Source organism: Hoplias malabaricus, chromosome 3, assembly GCF_029633855.1.
Source record: "Hoplias malabaricus isolate fHopMal1 chromosome 3, fHopMal1.hap1, whole genome shotgun sequence".
Lineage (NCBI taxonomy): Eukaryota > Metazoa > Chordata > Actinopteri > Characiformes > Erythrinidae > Hoplias > Hoplias malabaricus.
Genome location: NC_089802.1, coordinates 48282965 through 48298307, shown reverse-complemented (window position 1 = coordinate 48298307; position 15343 = coordinate 48282965). Strand labels below are relative to the sequence as shown.

At 37.7% G+C, this 15343-nt stretch overlaps 1 protein-coding gene across 4 annotated transcripts; it reads right to left on the bottom strand.

The window, feature by feature from the left end:
- Positions 1-1615: 1615 nt before the first annotated feature.
- LOC136692070 (monocarboxylate transporter 1-like) lies at positions 1616-13316 on the bottom strand. Of its 4 annotated transcripts, XM_066665145.1 has the most exons (6): positions 13176-13316; positions 12083-12331; positions 8889-9032; positions 7970-8755; positions 6720-6776; positions 3473-6170 (listed from the first exon to the last, which is right to left on the bottom strand). In XM_066665145.1, the coding sequence occupies exons 2-5, from the start codon at positions 12297-12299 to the stop codon at positions 6724-6726; spliced, it is 1200 nt and encodes a 399-aa protein (XP_066521242.1). In that variant the 5' UTR covers positions 12300-12331; positions 13176-13316; the 3' UTR covers positions 3473-6170; positions 6720-6723. The 4 variants fall into 4 exon arrangements, with proteins under 4 accessions (XP_066521238.1, XP_066521239.1, XP_066521242.1 ...); XM_066665141.1 differs by lacking the exons at positions 3473-6170; positions 6720-6776 and adding an exon at positions 1616-3465; XM_066665142.1 differs by lacking the exons at positions 3473-6170; positions 6720-6776 and adding an exon at positions 1616-3465 and having other exon boundaries at positions 12209-12331.
- Positions 13317-15343: the final 2027 nt, after the last annotated feature.

The following is a 15343-nucleotide window of genomic DNA, read 5'->3' as shown; positions in this document are numbered from 1 at the left end:
CACAGACACAGGTTGCTGCTCAGCCTGTATTTATGTCATAAGACAGCATGGCCATATTCCATCTAGAATGGGGGAAGTGCCACCTTGTGGAGACTGCATAAACTTCACCTCTGCAAATCACGTGTATCTGCCATGTACCACATGACATGATACAGTTTTGCATGGTGAAGTGCATCTGGCTACTCAGCCAGTGACCTCCTAATCTTCTTAATGCAGAGTCACGGCTGCAGTATTTATGACCTCTATAAGAGAGTCCTATAAGAGCTTCATAATCCAGAAATGATGACCATGCTACCATGAATTATACAAAAATCAAATTAAAATTCTTGCCACTTAAAATGCATAAAGCCTGGTCTTTTGAATGACTGATGAAATCACTCTAACAGGTCATAAGGCTGTAATCAGTAGAAGTCATTAATATCTAGTTTTCTCCCCTACCCTTGCCTACTAAATTGCTGCCCATTTCTGCTTGCAATAGCTTCAAATTGCACTCCTAATATGCAGATAAACACTCAGTAGGGGTCAGTTATTAATGTGCCAGTGCATGCTTTTTGCTTTTTAAACATGAAACAGGAATATTCAGTAAGGTTGATAATAGTATGACAGGCGAATATATGGCCTTTTCTGTGCATATAAACATATTGTTAGGATTGGATTTTTCCAATTGGCTTAAAGGGTAGCTGACAGACGCAGTAGTCAACTTAATGTAGGTTCTTTAGTTTTTAGACAAGAAATATGAGAACTCCAGAAAGCACTGCCAATAAAATGGGAAACTGTGTAGCAGCTACTGCACTTGATCTTAATATCAACATGTCCAATGCCAAGTGTGGGCTAGAAAGTCATAATGCTATGGAGTAGGGGAACAGCATTCCTTTGATTGATGGAGAATCTTAGAACTCTGCCTGTGATTTGTTCTGAATCACAAACGTCTTTCTGACCTATCCCAAAGAGGAACAAAGTACTTATTAATACCAATCATTTCAAAAGAATGAATGCTGAAAGTCTGAATGTTGGGTGGGTGTGTCATGCCCTGTGATTGACTGGTGCCCTGTCCAGATTGTGTTCCTGATAACCCTGACAAGGATAAAGATTACAGAAGATTTAATGGTAGTATTTCACACACATAATTAACATAAAATCTAAATAAGAATGTCTTTTATATCTCAGGAACATGACTTCAGAAATAATTATTTGCTGAAGCAAGCAGTATGACATGAGGCATCTAGATTTCTAAGCACTGTCTGCAAACTACTTTGCTGTCACTAGTAGCAGATGTTTCTGTTTGTAGCCTTTGCCAAATCCCGGCAAGAATGCTCTTAAGCATATTTCCATCTTTAGCAGTTGCTCTTATCCAGTGTGATTTACAGTGGGAGATGAATGTAATATCAGGACATAAGTACAGAAGTGGCATTAAGGGAGAAAACATCCCTTGATCCTATGTGCATGGCAGTGGTGTTATCCAATTTGCTCCTCAACCCCCAGGTCAAACTACATGTTTGTTTTTGTTCTGTCTCATGAAATGAATACATCCTCCATAGACAACAAACTTAATCATGCATGTTTCAATTAAATGTTTGTGAAAATGAAGCTTCTACATCTAATGTTTGCACACGTTTTATACGTTTTATTATGTAATTTGTCCAAGGGTGTCAAAACATTTTTATATGACCAAGCTTAGTATTTAAGACCATTAAAGCAGAGTCTGAGTCAAGACAGAGACCAGGTCACATTCAGAACAAGGCAAAGATCAGGACACATCAGTCCAAGTCAAGACTGAGACCAGTAAAACACTTTTTCAGAATACACAAATAAATAGAAAAAGTTGGAAAAGCTTATTTGTAGTTCATGTATTATATACTATAAATACTAATATATAATAAAAAATCGTATAATATACAGTAATGGTCAAATGTTTAGACACATTTCATTAGTCTTTGGTGGAATAGGGCTATTCACTGTATAGAACTGTGTACCAGCCACTACCTCTACACAACACAAGTTATGATTAAGAAGGCAAGCAGTTCTACAAATTAACTCTTGACGAAACCACAGCTGTTCTACGAAAACCATTCCAGGTGAAGACCTCATGAAGGTGGTTGAGAGAACACTGAGAGGGGGCAAAGCTGTCATCAAACAAAAGGTGGCTACTATGAAGAACACTTTGTTGTTTACTACAAAATTCCATATGTGTTCCTTCATAGTTTTAATGTATTCCACATTCATTTACAATGTAGAAATTATGAAAAAAAAGAAGAAAAACCTTTGAATGAGAACCTTTTGACTGGTACTGTATTTGACTGGTACTGTATTTGACAGAATATTAATTCATTCATTGTCTGTAACCACTTATTCGGTTCATGGTCATGGTGGGTCCACAGCCTACCTGGGATCATTGGTCACATGGCAGGAACACACCCTTGAGAGGGCACCAGTCCTTCACAGGGTGACACACACTCACACCTATTGACACCTTTGAGTCACCAATCCACCTACCAATGTGTGTTTTTGGTCTGTGGCAAACCGGAGCACCCAGAGGAAACCCACACGGAGACACACCATACCCTATTTAACAAAATATGCAACATTAAATAATATAAAGCATTGAAATATTATTTAGCATAATGAAAAGCTGCACTTCCTCTTTTGCTTCCTTTCTAGGTTTTTGTGGAAGCTAGACATTGATCCCAATGTCTCTTATTGGAATGTGGCAGAATTTACAGGGAGGTGATATTTTCTTTTCAGAAGCTGAAAGGGTTTTTTATTCTGTTTGAAAGTATTTATAATATTCAATAATGATAGGAAAAAAGTTATTTCCTAAGTTCTTTAACTGAAGTGCTGTACTCAGCTTGTCTTAAGAGCAATTTCCGAGTCCAATTTACTAGGAGACAGAGACAAGACCAAGTAAAAATGATGTCGAGACCGAGCCAAGACTGAGCCTGTTAATTTACAGACCGTTAAATATTTAATTACTTGCATAATTGTACTGGAATGATCAATATTGTGAGTAGAAGTTGAATTAGTTTATTATTAGACAACCTCAGACATTCACATCATTGCACAAATAGCAATGAAGATACACAATATAAAATGAAACTCTATAACCGAATCCTGCTTTCAGGCATGATGAGTGCAATCGTTTTTTTAACAAAGGCTTGTGTTTGTATTTCTTCCAGTGAAATCTGTTTGTGAATGCCATCACTTGATGCAGTCCTGCAGTTTTGGAATCAGCTTATTTTTCGGCTACTGTCTTCTCATTGCCAATCTTCTGTTTGGCTGTAGAGTCTGTGGAGGATTCATCTGATGTTTCTTTCAGCTGGGCCCTTTTAACCTCTTCCTTGGCTTCTTTATCCAGCAGCCTGTAGTTGATGCCCATCCCGACAAAGAGGAACATGCTTGCGATCAACAGGATTATTCCACAGCTTATGTAGGTGTATTTGTAGTCTTGGTAGATATCATTAAATTTCCCTGTGGATAAAAATAAAATATGGACATAATATTGCTTTCATGTTCTTTAAAAGTCTTTTAGAAATATCTCTTATGTTTTTGCAAAAAACTTGTACAAAAAGTTTATTTGACCATATACAATATATTTTTCCATCATATAGCTTTAACTTTTAACTATGGAAAATACAAATCTTAAGGGCGTTTCTTCTATGAATTTAAAATGCCATTAAGGCATTTGTGAATGTCTAATATTCTGCTTCTTTTGTAATAAGTATGAATGTTTCTTCTATTTTCTTTTGTGTTATGTTTCACACTGAGATAAACACAGGCTAATAACAGTGTAGCTTCATGAAATCATTTTAAATCTGTTATCATTCACATTCTTCCAACTGCAAGGAATACAAATGACTGTGTATGTGAATGAATTTTGGAAAAAATCTGCCTCTCATCTGGGTTTGCATAATAGATGATCCCCTGCCCCAAAGCCAACCACTTATATGAACAATGTGAACAGTCTTGAAGACTTCCAAGGCAACTGAAGGAAATGTTGCACCAATTCATTTTCAGGATGAAAGTACAATACAAACAGATTTTTACAATGAGGTGAAAAAATTGCAGACTAGTGTCCAGTAAAATGAACAGATTCTCCAAAGAAATAAAAATAATATAAAACTCATGCCATGCCTTATTTTGACTGCTCTACTAGTTAAAATACCACATGGAGTATTTGTGTGATGCAAACACATTTTATTCTGCCTAGATTCAATTGATTTTGAGCACACGGCATCTGTAATTCATCTGTAATCTCTGCAGGCCAGTTACACAAGCTTAGTTTTGGACTAAGAAATGTAGGATTGGGATTGGATTGTTGTTTTAGGATGTGTGGGGCCAACTTAAATGGAGACATATATGCGCAATATTTCTACTGGAAGTTCGAACAAAAAGCAGCTGACAGACAGTTATCACAGACAGTTAGGAGAGGGGGATAACTGTAGAATGCTTTGCCCTAAATTTAACAATATTAACATCCAGCGGAACTTCCCTAATTTCACTGCAAACTAGAGTTGTCAAATAAAGTATTTTAAAATTATCTCGTATTTGGACACTAAAAGCCATGTGGTGTACTGGACTGATACAGGATGCGTTGTTTTCTGTATTTTTGAGATTGGGCTGTTAAGATGGTTGATTTGTTTCAGACAGATGCTTTCTCTCAGCCGGAGGTAGGGGCAGATACCCACGGCTCCTAAACAGAAAATGTGCTTCTCATTGGTCATCACTTTTATTTAGCCAATCCGCAGCCAGAGTTAGCTACCTATCATTTACTGTGGCAGCCAATGGAGTCACAGTCCTGCCTACAGGGGGGTTGATTCGCTCAGTCCTAAAACACTGGGGAGAACAATAATGCTACCTAGCCTTGTTCACCTGCTTGCCACATTTGTGGACCAGGCTGCATTTGTATTTGGATCAGGTGAAATGTACAGAGCCCCTTAGGTGACATGGTGGGTTTATTTAGCAAGTTGTGGCCACTATATAATATTTTGAGGCCACAAAATAGCATTTTGAGGCCACGAAATACAAACCGGATTCCAAAAAATTTGGGACACTAAACAAATTGTGAATAAAAACTGAATGCAATGATGTGGAGATGGCAAATGTCAATATTTTATTAGTAATAGAACATAGATGACAGATCAAAAGTTCAATCTGAGTAAATGTAACATTTTAAAGGAAAAATATGTTTATTCGATATTTCACAGTGTCAACAAATAAGTGGCTGGAAAAAGGAAATTGAGCATATAATGAACAGCTGGAAGACCAATTAACACTAATTAGGACAACTGACAACATGATTGGGTATAAAAAGAGCTTCTCAGAGTGTCAGTGTCTCTCTGAAGCCAAGATGGTAAGAGGATCACCAATTCCACCATTGTTGCGCCAAAAGATAGTGCAGCAATACCAGAATGGTGTTACCCAGCGTAAAATATCAAAGACTTTTAAGTTATCATCATCAACTGTGCATAACATCAAAAGATTCAGAGAATCTGGAACAATTGCTGTACGTAAGGGTCAAGGCTGTAAAACTCTACTGGATGCTCGTGATCTCCGGGCCCTTAAACGTCACTGCACCTCAAACAGGAATGCCACTGTCAAGGAAATAACAGAATGGGCTCAGGAATACTTCCAGAAAGCATTGTCAGTGAACACAATCCACCGTGCCATCCGCAGTTGCCAGCTGAAACTCTACAGTGCAAAGAGGAAGCCATTTCTAAGCAAGCTCCACAAGCTCAGATGTTTGCACTGGGCCAGGGGTCTTTTAAAATGGAGTGTGGCAAAATAGAAGACTGTTCTGTGGTCAGATGAGTCACGATTTGAAGTTCTTCATGGAACACTGGGACGCCATGTCATCCGGACCAGAGAGGACAAGGATAACCCAAGTTGTTATCAATGCTCCATTCAGAAGCCTGCATCACTGATGGTATGAGGTTGCATGAGTGCTTGTGGCATGGGCAGCTTGCATGTCTGGAAAGGTACCATTAATGCAGATAACTATATTCAGGTTCTAGAACAACATATGCTCCCATCTAGACGTCATCTCTTTCAGGGAAGACCCTGCATTTTTCAACAAGATAATGCCAGACCACATTCTGCTGCAATCACAACATCATGGCTACGTAGGAGAAGGATCCGGGTACTGAAATGGCCAGCCTGCAGTCCAGATCTTTCACCTATAGAGAACATTTGGCGCATCATAAAGAGGAATGTGCGACAAAGAAGGCCCAAGACGATTAAACAGTTAGAGGCCTGTATTAGACATGAATGGGAGAGCATTCCTATTTCTAAACTTGAGAAGGAGGAGGAGAGTTGTAAGAAGAAGGGGGAATACCACACAGTGATAAAAAAGGACCTTGTTCCAACTTTTTCGGGATTTGTTGATGCCATGAAATTTTAAAACAACATATTTTTCCCTTAAAATGATACATTCTTGCAGTTTAAACGTTTGATCTGTGATTTGTGTTCTATTCTGAATATAATATTAGATGTTGGCACCTCCACATCATTGCATTCAGTTTTTATTTACAATTTGTTTAGTGTCCCAACTTTTTTGGAATCCGGTTTGTAATATATTGAGGCCACAAGATAGTTTGAGGCCACAAAGTAATATATTGAGGCCACAAGATATTTTGCAGCCTCAAAATACTATTTCATGGCCTCAATATATTATTTTGTGGCCTCAAAATACTATATAGTTGCCACGACTTGTTAAATAAACCCACCATGTCACCTTAGAGGCTCCGTAGAAATGTGAAAGGAACGTCTCAAAATCCAAAAACCTGCGAGAGGAAATTAAATACACATCACGACTTGATCCACAAACGCAGATTCTACAATTTACAAATACATTTTAAATTCGAGACAGTGATTTTACAAATATATGCAATGTAAATTTAAACAAATTTATTTATTTTTGCATAAAATTATGATATATCTATTAAAAACAAAAACATGTATTTATAAATTGTACTGTATTGGTAATTACGCATTTGTAAAATATTTTGAGACTAATCTCTCTCCATAGGTACTTTGAAAGCTAACATTTGATTTTTCAAAACTAAAGCAGTACAACGTGCAACTGATTTGTGGCAAAGATTTAAAAATGTGTAAAAATTACATATTAACCTCTTTCTGCCGGTTTGAATTGGCCATTCAATTAGAAAAGTGAAAAGAGATTTGTGACACTGTGGGACCTCCTCTAAAACAATACTGTGAAAAAACAGACTGGCGAGAAGTGGCAGCAAAACGCACACAGCCTACTCTGCATACATACAGACATTCATTCACATACACATTCACACACACACACACACACACACACACACCAGAACAGTTTTTAGTAGCCAGTTCACCAAACCTCCATATACTCTTTTGTTTGTTCATTTGTTTGCTTTGATTGTGGGAGGAAAGCAGACCCCAGAGGAAACCCACACAAACACAGGGAGAACATGGAAACTCCACCTAGATGGGACTTAAACCCAAGATCCCAGCACTGGGAGGTGAATGTGCTACACACCAAGCCACCATGCCGCCCAAATTATTGTAAAATGAAAATGTTTCTTTCCATGGTGGTTTTGTATCTAAATACAGAAGTAAAAGGAATATTATTTAGCTAATTAAAAAGGGTAGGCGCAATAAGCTAATGATTCATCCTATAACTTTTCGGTTTGTATTTGTTTTGTTTTGACTGTCATGTCTATTAATTTAATAGTCAATTGTTGTCTTTTTTTAGGCTATTATTATTATTATTATTATTATTATTATTATATACTGTATTCACTTTGAAAACCGAAATAAACACTAAACTAACTAAACTAAAATGACTGTTTATTAGTGACTTTCAGTTACAGAATATACCGCCATTGTCTACATTTAAGACAAACACTACCTATTAGTTTAGAACACCTAAGAAAAAAGCAAACAAGCAGGTCTACAAGATTTATATTAACTGATATAACTGGCACAAACTCACCTAGCAAAGGTGGGGAAAGCAGCACTGGCACACACTCCAAAATGGTCACCAGCCCCACTGCACTGGAGAAACGCTCAGCACCAACCAGATCCATTAGCGTTTCAAACAGCACAGAGCTCAGCCATCCAAATCCAAATCCAAGGAAGGCAGAGTAGATCACAAATTCAAAGTAATCCATTGACAAAGGAGCAAGCAGGTGGCACACACCATTAAACAGAACAGAAGCTGCAAAGAAATGCTGTATCTTGGGCCGCACCAATTTGGTGTTGGCCACCGTTCCCATTGAGGGACGAGCCACCATATCCACTATGGCCAGCACAGAGAGCAAAGATGCTGCCTTATCATTAGGAATGCCCTTACTCTTGGCAAAATTGCTAAGGAATACAAGGGGAGTGAACAGGCCACAGAACATGACAATGTTCCCAGTGAGGTACAGGAGGAAGCCACGGTGTTTGAATAAGGACAGATCAATGAAACTGTTGATGACCTCCATCATCGTCTTCCTCTCAGCTGAAGTGTTAGAATCTTTCACAGCAGGTTTGGGCGTGGGTCCAATGGGCCTCATGAGAGATCCAGCTACACAGCAGTTCAATAGAAGCCCACCCAGTATAAGGAAGCTACCCCTCAGGCCATACTGGTCATAAAACCAACTGTTCATCGGTGCTAGAGCAGCTAGAAACACAGGGGTACCAGCCATGGCAATTCCATTAGCAAAGGGCCTCCTCTTATAGAAGTATCTGCTGATCATTATAAGAGCTGGATTGAGATTGAATGAAAGTCCGAGACCTGTTAAGGCATTATAAACATATTAACAAAATAAAAAAAAGATTAGAAAGAAGATAGTACTAAAAATGGTCTCTAATATACTGTGACATTTGAGTCATTTTTCAACTTGGTAAGTGCATTTCAATTTACCTACCTCCAATAACACCGACAAAAATATACAAGGCCTCCACTGTGTTGCAGAAAGATGCAGCAATGAGCCCGACTCCTGAGAGGGAGCCCCCTATTATCATTACAGTACGACTGCCATATTTTTTCACTAGGATACTGCTGATTGGACCTGTGGATAATGACAAACAGCCTGGTGAAGCAACCATAACAAAATAAGTTATATTAAATTATAGCAATAGGTTCAAGTCTTGTGTCTTGTGTTTTCTCTGCTGTAAAAACTAGTGGCACAGAACATTTATATTCAAAACTTGTACACACAGAATTGTCTTTTAATAAAACCTGTTGAATATACCTCATTCAATGGACCATTTTTGCAACCTTATTTTTAGTGCAGCTAAAGGATTTAGAATTAGGTAAAAAGGGGTGTTGTAATGTTGGCCAGTGCACTTAGCCTCGACTGCCTAATTCCATTTCTTTTTTATGTTGACTTCCCCTCCACACTCCAAACCATTGCATCTGCATCAACAGTTAAATGAGGGTAAGTGACTATATAAGCTGCATTCCATTCCACAATGTCCCTAAGCAATGCCCTTGTATTCCCTACATGCTAATCACTTGATGTTGGCTAAGGGGACTTCAGTTGGTTAAATGTATCATTCGAATGCCCTGCAACATCATCATGTAAAAGACAGTAAATCACTTTGACAGCAATATTTGACCACTCCTTTGCTTTCTAAAGTTACTAATAAACTATTCAGCTGCATCTGTGCATTATATTGTGTATGTAATATGGGAATAAATGTGATTTAATGTACATACAACAGGTTTGTGTTGTGTGTAAACTTGAAACACAATGACTTGAGTAAACTTCCTTTTCAACTTCCTGTGTAGTGATAAATATTTACTCACTACTCCCTATGCAGTCTGAAGTTCCCTTCGACCTGAATACATACACTCACATAGGTTTGGATGAATACCATGCATAGTCCACTTTACAGGGAACAACTGGATGACTGAAATGCACCTATAATCTTAAATGAAAATGTATATGTATTGTAGTTAGCAGTAGGGATATATGTTAACTGCTTTGTTTTGGGTAATGATAAAAAAAAATCCATCTTGGACTTATGGTACTACTTTAAGCATCATATACCTAAAGTTTTGGCAGATTGAAGAGTTGCCAAAATAAACTTCTGTTGACACTTTAGAGTATCTAAGTGCCTGTTAAAATGGTGCCATGAATTCCCTTGAGCAGTAATTTCAAGGGGAATTCTGGGAGTGCTTTCCTTTTCTGGAATAATTATGCAGGGCACACTTTAATTAGAAATTTTGTTCACTAAACTTATCATCATTATTAAAATATTGGCTCTAGGAAGGCTAACCTGAGCACCTATGGGAAACAGCCCAGAACCTGTAATGTAGTACCTGTATCAAATGGATGGGAAAGACACCCTCTAATTGCAGTAGAATTTGGTGAAAGATGATTCAGTCATCAAATATATGCCCAAACTTTTGCATATAACTGTATATTTTGCACAGTAATTTGTACTTTAAGCATGTTTCATGGTGCATAGACTCCTCAGAGTCCTTCTAGGTTTTTTGGGGGTGTGTTAATCTCTTAAATGTCATTTTCGAGGATGATTTAATTTCCCATGGATCATTTGAATAAATTGCACACATTTAAGTGACAAATGTGTACTCACTGTGCAAAACACCAGAAATTAAATATGAAAATGGCAATGTTGTCAATGTTTAGCTCCAAAAATCTATAGTGCTGGAAGTTTAATTGGATTTTTACAGATAGTCACAGACTTAATAAATGCTATTTTGTTCACTTTGAATCTATTTGTAATGTATATAATAGGCTAAACATTGAAAAATGAATGCTCAAGTACCATTACATCTTTAAACAAGGCCAGGGAAGCCAAAGCAAAAGTGTATGATTCATCAACTGATTCTCTCAATCTAGACACATGGAGAAGCAAGCAGATTAAAAGTGGGTTATAGGGTTATTGATTAAGGTGTTGTAATAGTTAAAACGTTTTGGTACTATTTTTTTATTTTATTTTTAATACTATACACACATAAAATCAAAAATTATAATGAGTTATTACTTTAAATCCAATACAGTTTACTTCCTAATAAAGTGCCATTAAAATGTATTGTACAGAACTAATTAGATTATATATATATATATATATTGGTTGTTTTTTTTTTAAATTAACAAACTTTACTATAACAGTCTATATTCAACACTAAATCAAACTAAATTGAGGTAAATACTCTTTGTTTTCCATGTAATGAAACATGCAGCTGTAAAATCATTTTAGACCATACCCCTCTAAATTGACAGAATTTTTTTTCTGTCCATTGCAGGTATTTATTACACACTCAGGGCTCATATTAATGAAGTCCATATAGCTGTGGACATGGATACAGCATTGTCCCAGTTAGGTCAAAGAGGATTATCTAATTAAACTGGTAAAAGATTTGAGGAAAGTATTAAAACATCAAACAGATACATTCTGGGTACATTCTGAAAGACAAAACTGAGGGAAACTCTGCATTAGCTCCCTACCACCTGGATATAAGTGTAAAAAAATCCACCTTTTTTTACAGTGTGTCCTCAATGGTGAAGTGTAATTGCATAACAAAACCTGGGGGCCTTGCCAAAGAGCTTTACTCTACAGTCACACTAAAAGCATGTCACATTGATTTATAATGGCAAAGAGGAGTGAACTCCTCGGAAAGTGGGCAATTACTGGCTCCAGGTGGAAGAGTGTATTGCTCCAGAATTGGCTTTTCCAAACCAAATCCTACACTCTAATCATTAAGGCAAGCTACAAATCCACTCTAAGATCAGGAGGAAACTATTTTAAATTTCTATAATCTACCATACACTGGCCATCTTAACTATTTTACAGAATGCACTGTAGTGTAATGTTGTGCTCTCTTATGTGCATCCTCTTAAAAGGCTTATATCATGGACAACACTGGGTAAACTCAGTCTTGCCTTAAATCGATACATACATATATATATATATATATATATATATATATATATATATATACACACACACTTACAAAAATCATGTATAGGCTTGTTACATTTTTGTCTCTGCTCTGAGTTAAATGTTTTAACAGTTTGCATTCTGAAAATCTGTGTGTAAATACTCCAAGTGTACACGTATGAAAGCTAAAGTGGAGTTTGTGTTTCACCTCCAGCGTATATAAAGGCTGCATTGATGGAGGAGATCCAGGAGACTTGACTTGTGCTGGCACTGAAAACCAGCTCAATATCTCTGTAAAACACAGTGATAGACTTGGGGAAGGCATAGGAGAAACCTATAGAGATGAAGGCTCCAGCCACCACTGCCCAGCCCCAGCCTCCTTCTGGAGGAGTGTACCCCACAGGACCTCCAACAGCAGGCGGCATGGTGATGTCCGAACCATGGGACAGTTGCTTCTCTGCATGGAGAATTATAAAAGAGAATAAACTCTCAGTGCCAGTAAGGCTAAGAGAATAGATGAATTTAATGTAGAAGTCTAGCTGCTTTGCCCCACTCTGTCCCTGTTTTGCAGCCATTTTCCTGGCTGTCTTTGCTATATTTTACTGCATTTTTATGAATTAATATTGTGCCACACTTTGCAGGAGTTTACTGTTTGCATTACAGTGGCTGCAGGTAGAGCAAAATTTGCAGGTCTTTGTGTTTATATTTTGGGAGAATGAAAAACAGTCAACTTTTCAAGTGAGTCAATGTAAAAAGATTTAAGCAGTTTTGGAGCATCATTTTGAATCATCATGAATGAAAAGCCTCACTGACATCAGGAAGGAAGAGCTAAAATATTACTGAAAAATTAAAATATATATATTAAAAAATTACAGAATCTTTAGGTTTTGCATTGTATTCATGAAACTTTATAATACATTCTGGCTTTTTCCTAGGTTTCCATGATGAACTCTCTAAGGTCTAGCCAAGATAAGAGGCACATAACAGTATACAGTATCATTGGACTTTATTTCCAGTGATTACTGCTCTCATTCATGTTTATTTACTGTCTGATCCCTGTCTGTATACACATATCAAAGCTACACTCTGATTAGTGCTACACTTTAAGCCTCAAAGGCAAGGATGTAGACATGCTCCAATCATTAATCTTCACAGACAACATCTTATACAGTATGCAGAAATCTACAATCATTTGCCTGAAGAATGATTACCATAATAATTATTGGTGGATGTCACCAATAATAATTAACTTTTTAACTCATTAAGTCATAACTCATTCAAATGACAATTTTGAAACATACCGGTTCAGTTTTCTGCTTTTTCCCCTCACGTTCTCCTCATACATTCAGGTGCTTCATCGTGAACCAGAGGGGTATGCTGCAACAAAGTAAATTGAAATACCAGTCTCTAGCCATCCCCCACAGCTCTAATCATAATTCCGTCATGTGCCTTGGTCTTTAAGAACTCAATGTGCGATTGTTGTTGTTATGCTAATACCAGGTCATAGAGGGTGTTTAATTTTGTATGTTGTTCACAAAACAAACTTAATGTTTTCAAATCAAGGCAGGAACTTCCATGAAATTCTGAACCTTGCAAATCACCAGGTGGAGCAAAATCTGTTTTAACACAGCTCTCCTGTTGTGTTCTACTGATGACAAACAGCTAAACTTACTGCAGCTAGAAATGAATGGAAACCCTCTGAAGGTGTTTTGTTTCTACAACTCTCTCTTCCCTGGGAACAGTTTTCATCAGAAAAAGCCTGAAATATTGCTGAACGTAGCAGGGGTGCAGACTTGTTTGCTTGTTAGCCCAGTAAAGATGCTAGATTTCATGAATTTCATGACAAATCTTAAGTGCAGTACTGAATAAAGGGCCCACAGTGATAATTATAAGAAAGGTTTGAGACTGCACCAGTGTAGAAGTTTAAGAATATTTATAATGGTTTATAGAAAAGCTGCTAATCCAAAACCGTAATAAGGCACACTGCTTACTAAAAAGATTTGTTCTTGCAGTGTCTGTGTTATTCTGGCTGTGTGTAAATGGTTAGAAGTAGCTGCTGCTAACACACACTGTGGCAACATTTCTTCTATAATCAAGGGTATTAATAAGCAAGTTGCCCCCATTTTGCCATAATAATAGCTTGTACTTTTCTGAAAGGCTTTACACTAGATCTTAGAACAGTTCTGTGATGTATTAGTGAGGTCAGGTACTGATGCTGGATGATTAGTTTTGGAGCACCAACCCCACTCCAGCCCATGGCAAATATATTGAATAGTGCTCCATCACTTCAGAGAACACAGTTACATGGCTCCACAGGCCAGTGCTGGGTAGCTTTTTATACCTTTATCTGACCCTTTATGGTGACTTTCAGCTTAAGCACAGCTGCTCCAGAGGGTCCCATTAAATTTGATGCTTTTCTTAATATCAGTGTTCTCTACAGGTGCATGGGTAAATAGGTGCATTCAGCAAATATAAAAGGGTATCTACAAACATTTGGATATGTTGTGTAACTTGGTAAATTCTAGTATCAATGCAGCTTCAAATGAATACACCTAAGCATTTTGTCACTGAAGGAAATTGCAATGTTTAAAGAGTGAAGGTCTGTGAATATGCTCCCCAGGCCAAATTTCACCTGGTGTGTTCTCCCCGTGTCTGCGTGCGTTTCCTGCGGGTGCTCCAGTTTCCTCCCACAGTCCAAAAACACACATTGGTAGGTGGATTGGTGACTCAAAAGTGTCTGTAGGTGTGAGTGTGTGTGTTGTCCTGTGAAGGACTCGCACGTCTGCATATCTCATATAACAGAACCAAATATCTAATGAACAGTTAACATAAAGCATAACTTTAGTTGTCAAATACATATTACTTGTAGATGTTTATGACTTTAAGCACATAATTTGAAAAGACAGGGTTTTTGCTCAGAAGCTTGTATGTTGTGCCCTCATTGGCTAAGTTTACACTGCCACTATTTTATTATACAAGTTTACACTATTTAGGTAATACATGGAATAGGTTAAATATTCCATGTAAACATCCAGTTCCTTTTACATATAGTTTAAAGTGTCTGTTTTGGACACAGGGGTGGAACATTCCACAGTTACTTTAGGAGACATTAATTCATTCATTCATTATCTGTAACCGCTTATCCAGTTTAGGTTCACAGTGGGCCCAGAGCCTGGAATAATTGGGTGCAAGGCAGGAATACACCCTGGACCAGTCCTTCACAGGGCAACACACACATTCACTCACACACTCACACCTATGGACATTTTCGAGTCACCAATCCACCTACCAACATGTGTTTTTGGACTGTGGGAGGAAACCGGAGCACCCGGAGGAAACCCACGCAGACACAGGGAGAACACACCAACTCCTCATAGACAGTCACCCAGAGCAGGAATCGAACCCACAACCTCCAGGTCCCTGGAGCTTGTGTGTATCATTCTTCTATGCTTTATTTAATCCTTGCTGA

Coding starts and splice junctions, on each gene's coding strand:
- LOC136692070 (XM_066665141.1), bottom strand. CDS start 12,299: ATGCCGCCTGCTGTTGGAGGTCCTGTGGGGTACACTCCTCCAGAAGGA. Junction 9,033..12,082: donor AGCCTTTATATACGCTGGAG/GTGAAACACAAA, acceptor CATTATCCACAG/GTCCAATCAGCAGTATCCTA. Junction 3,466..7,969: donor GCTTTCCCCACCTTTGCTAG/GTGAGTTTGTGC, acceptor TTTTATCCACAG/GGAAATTTAATGATATCTAC.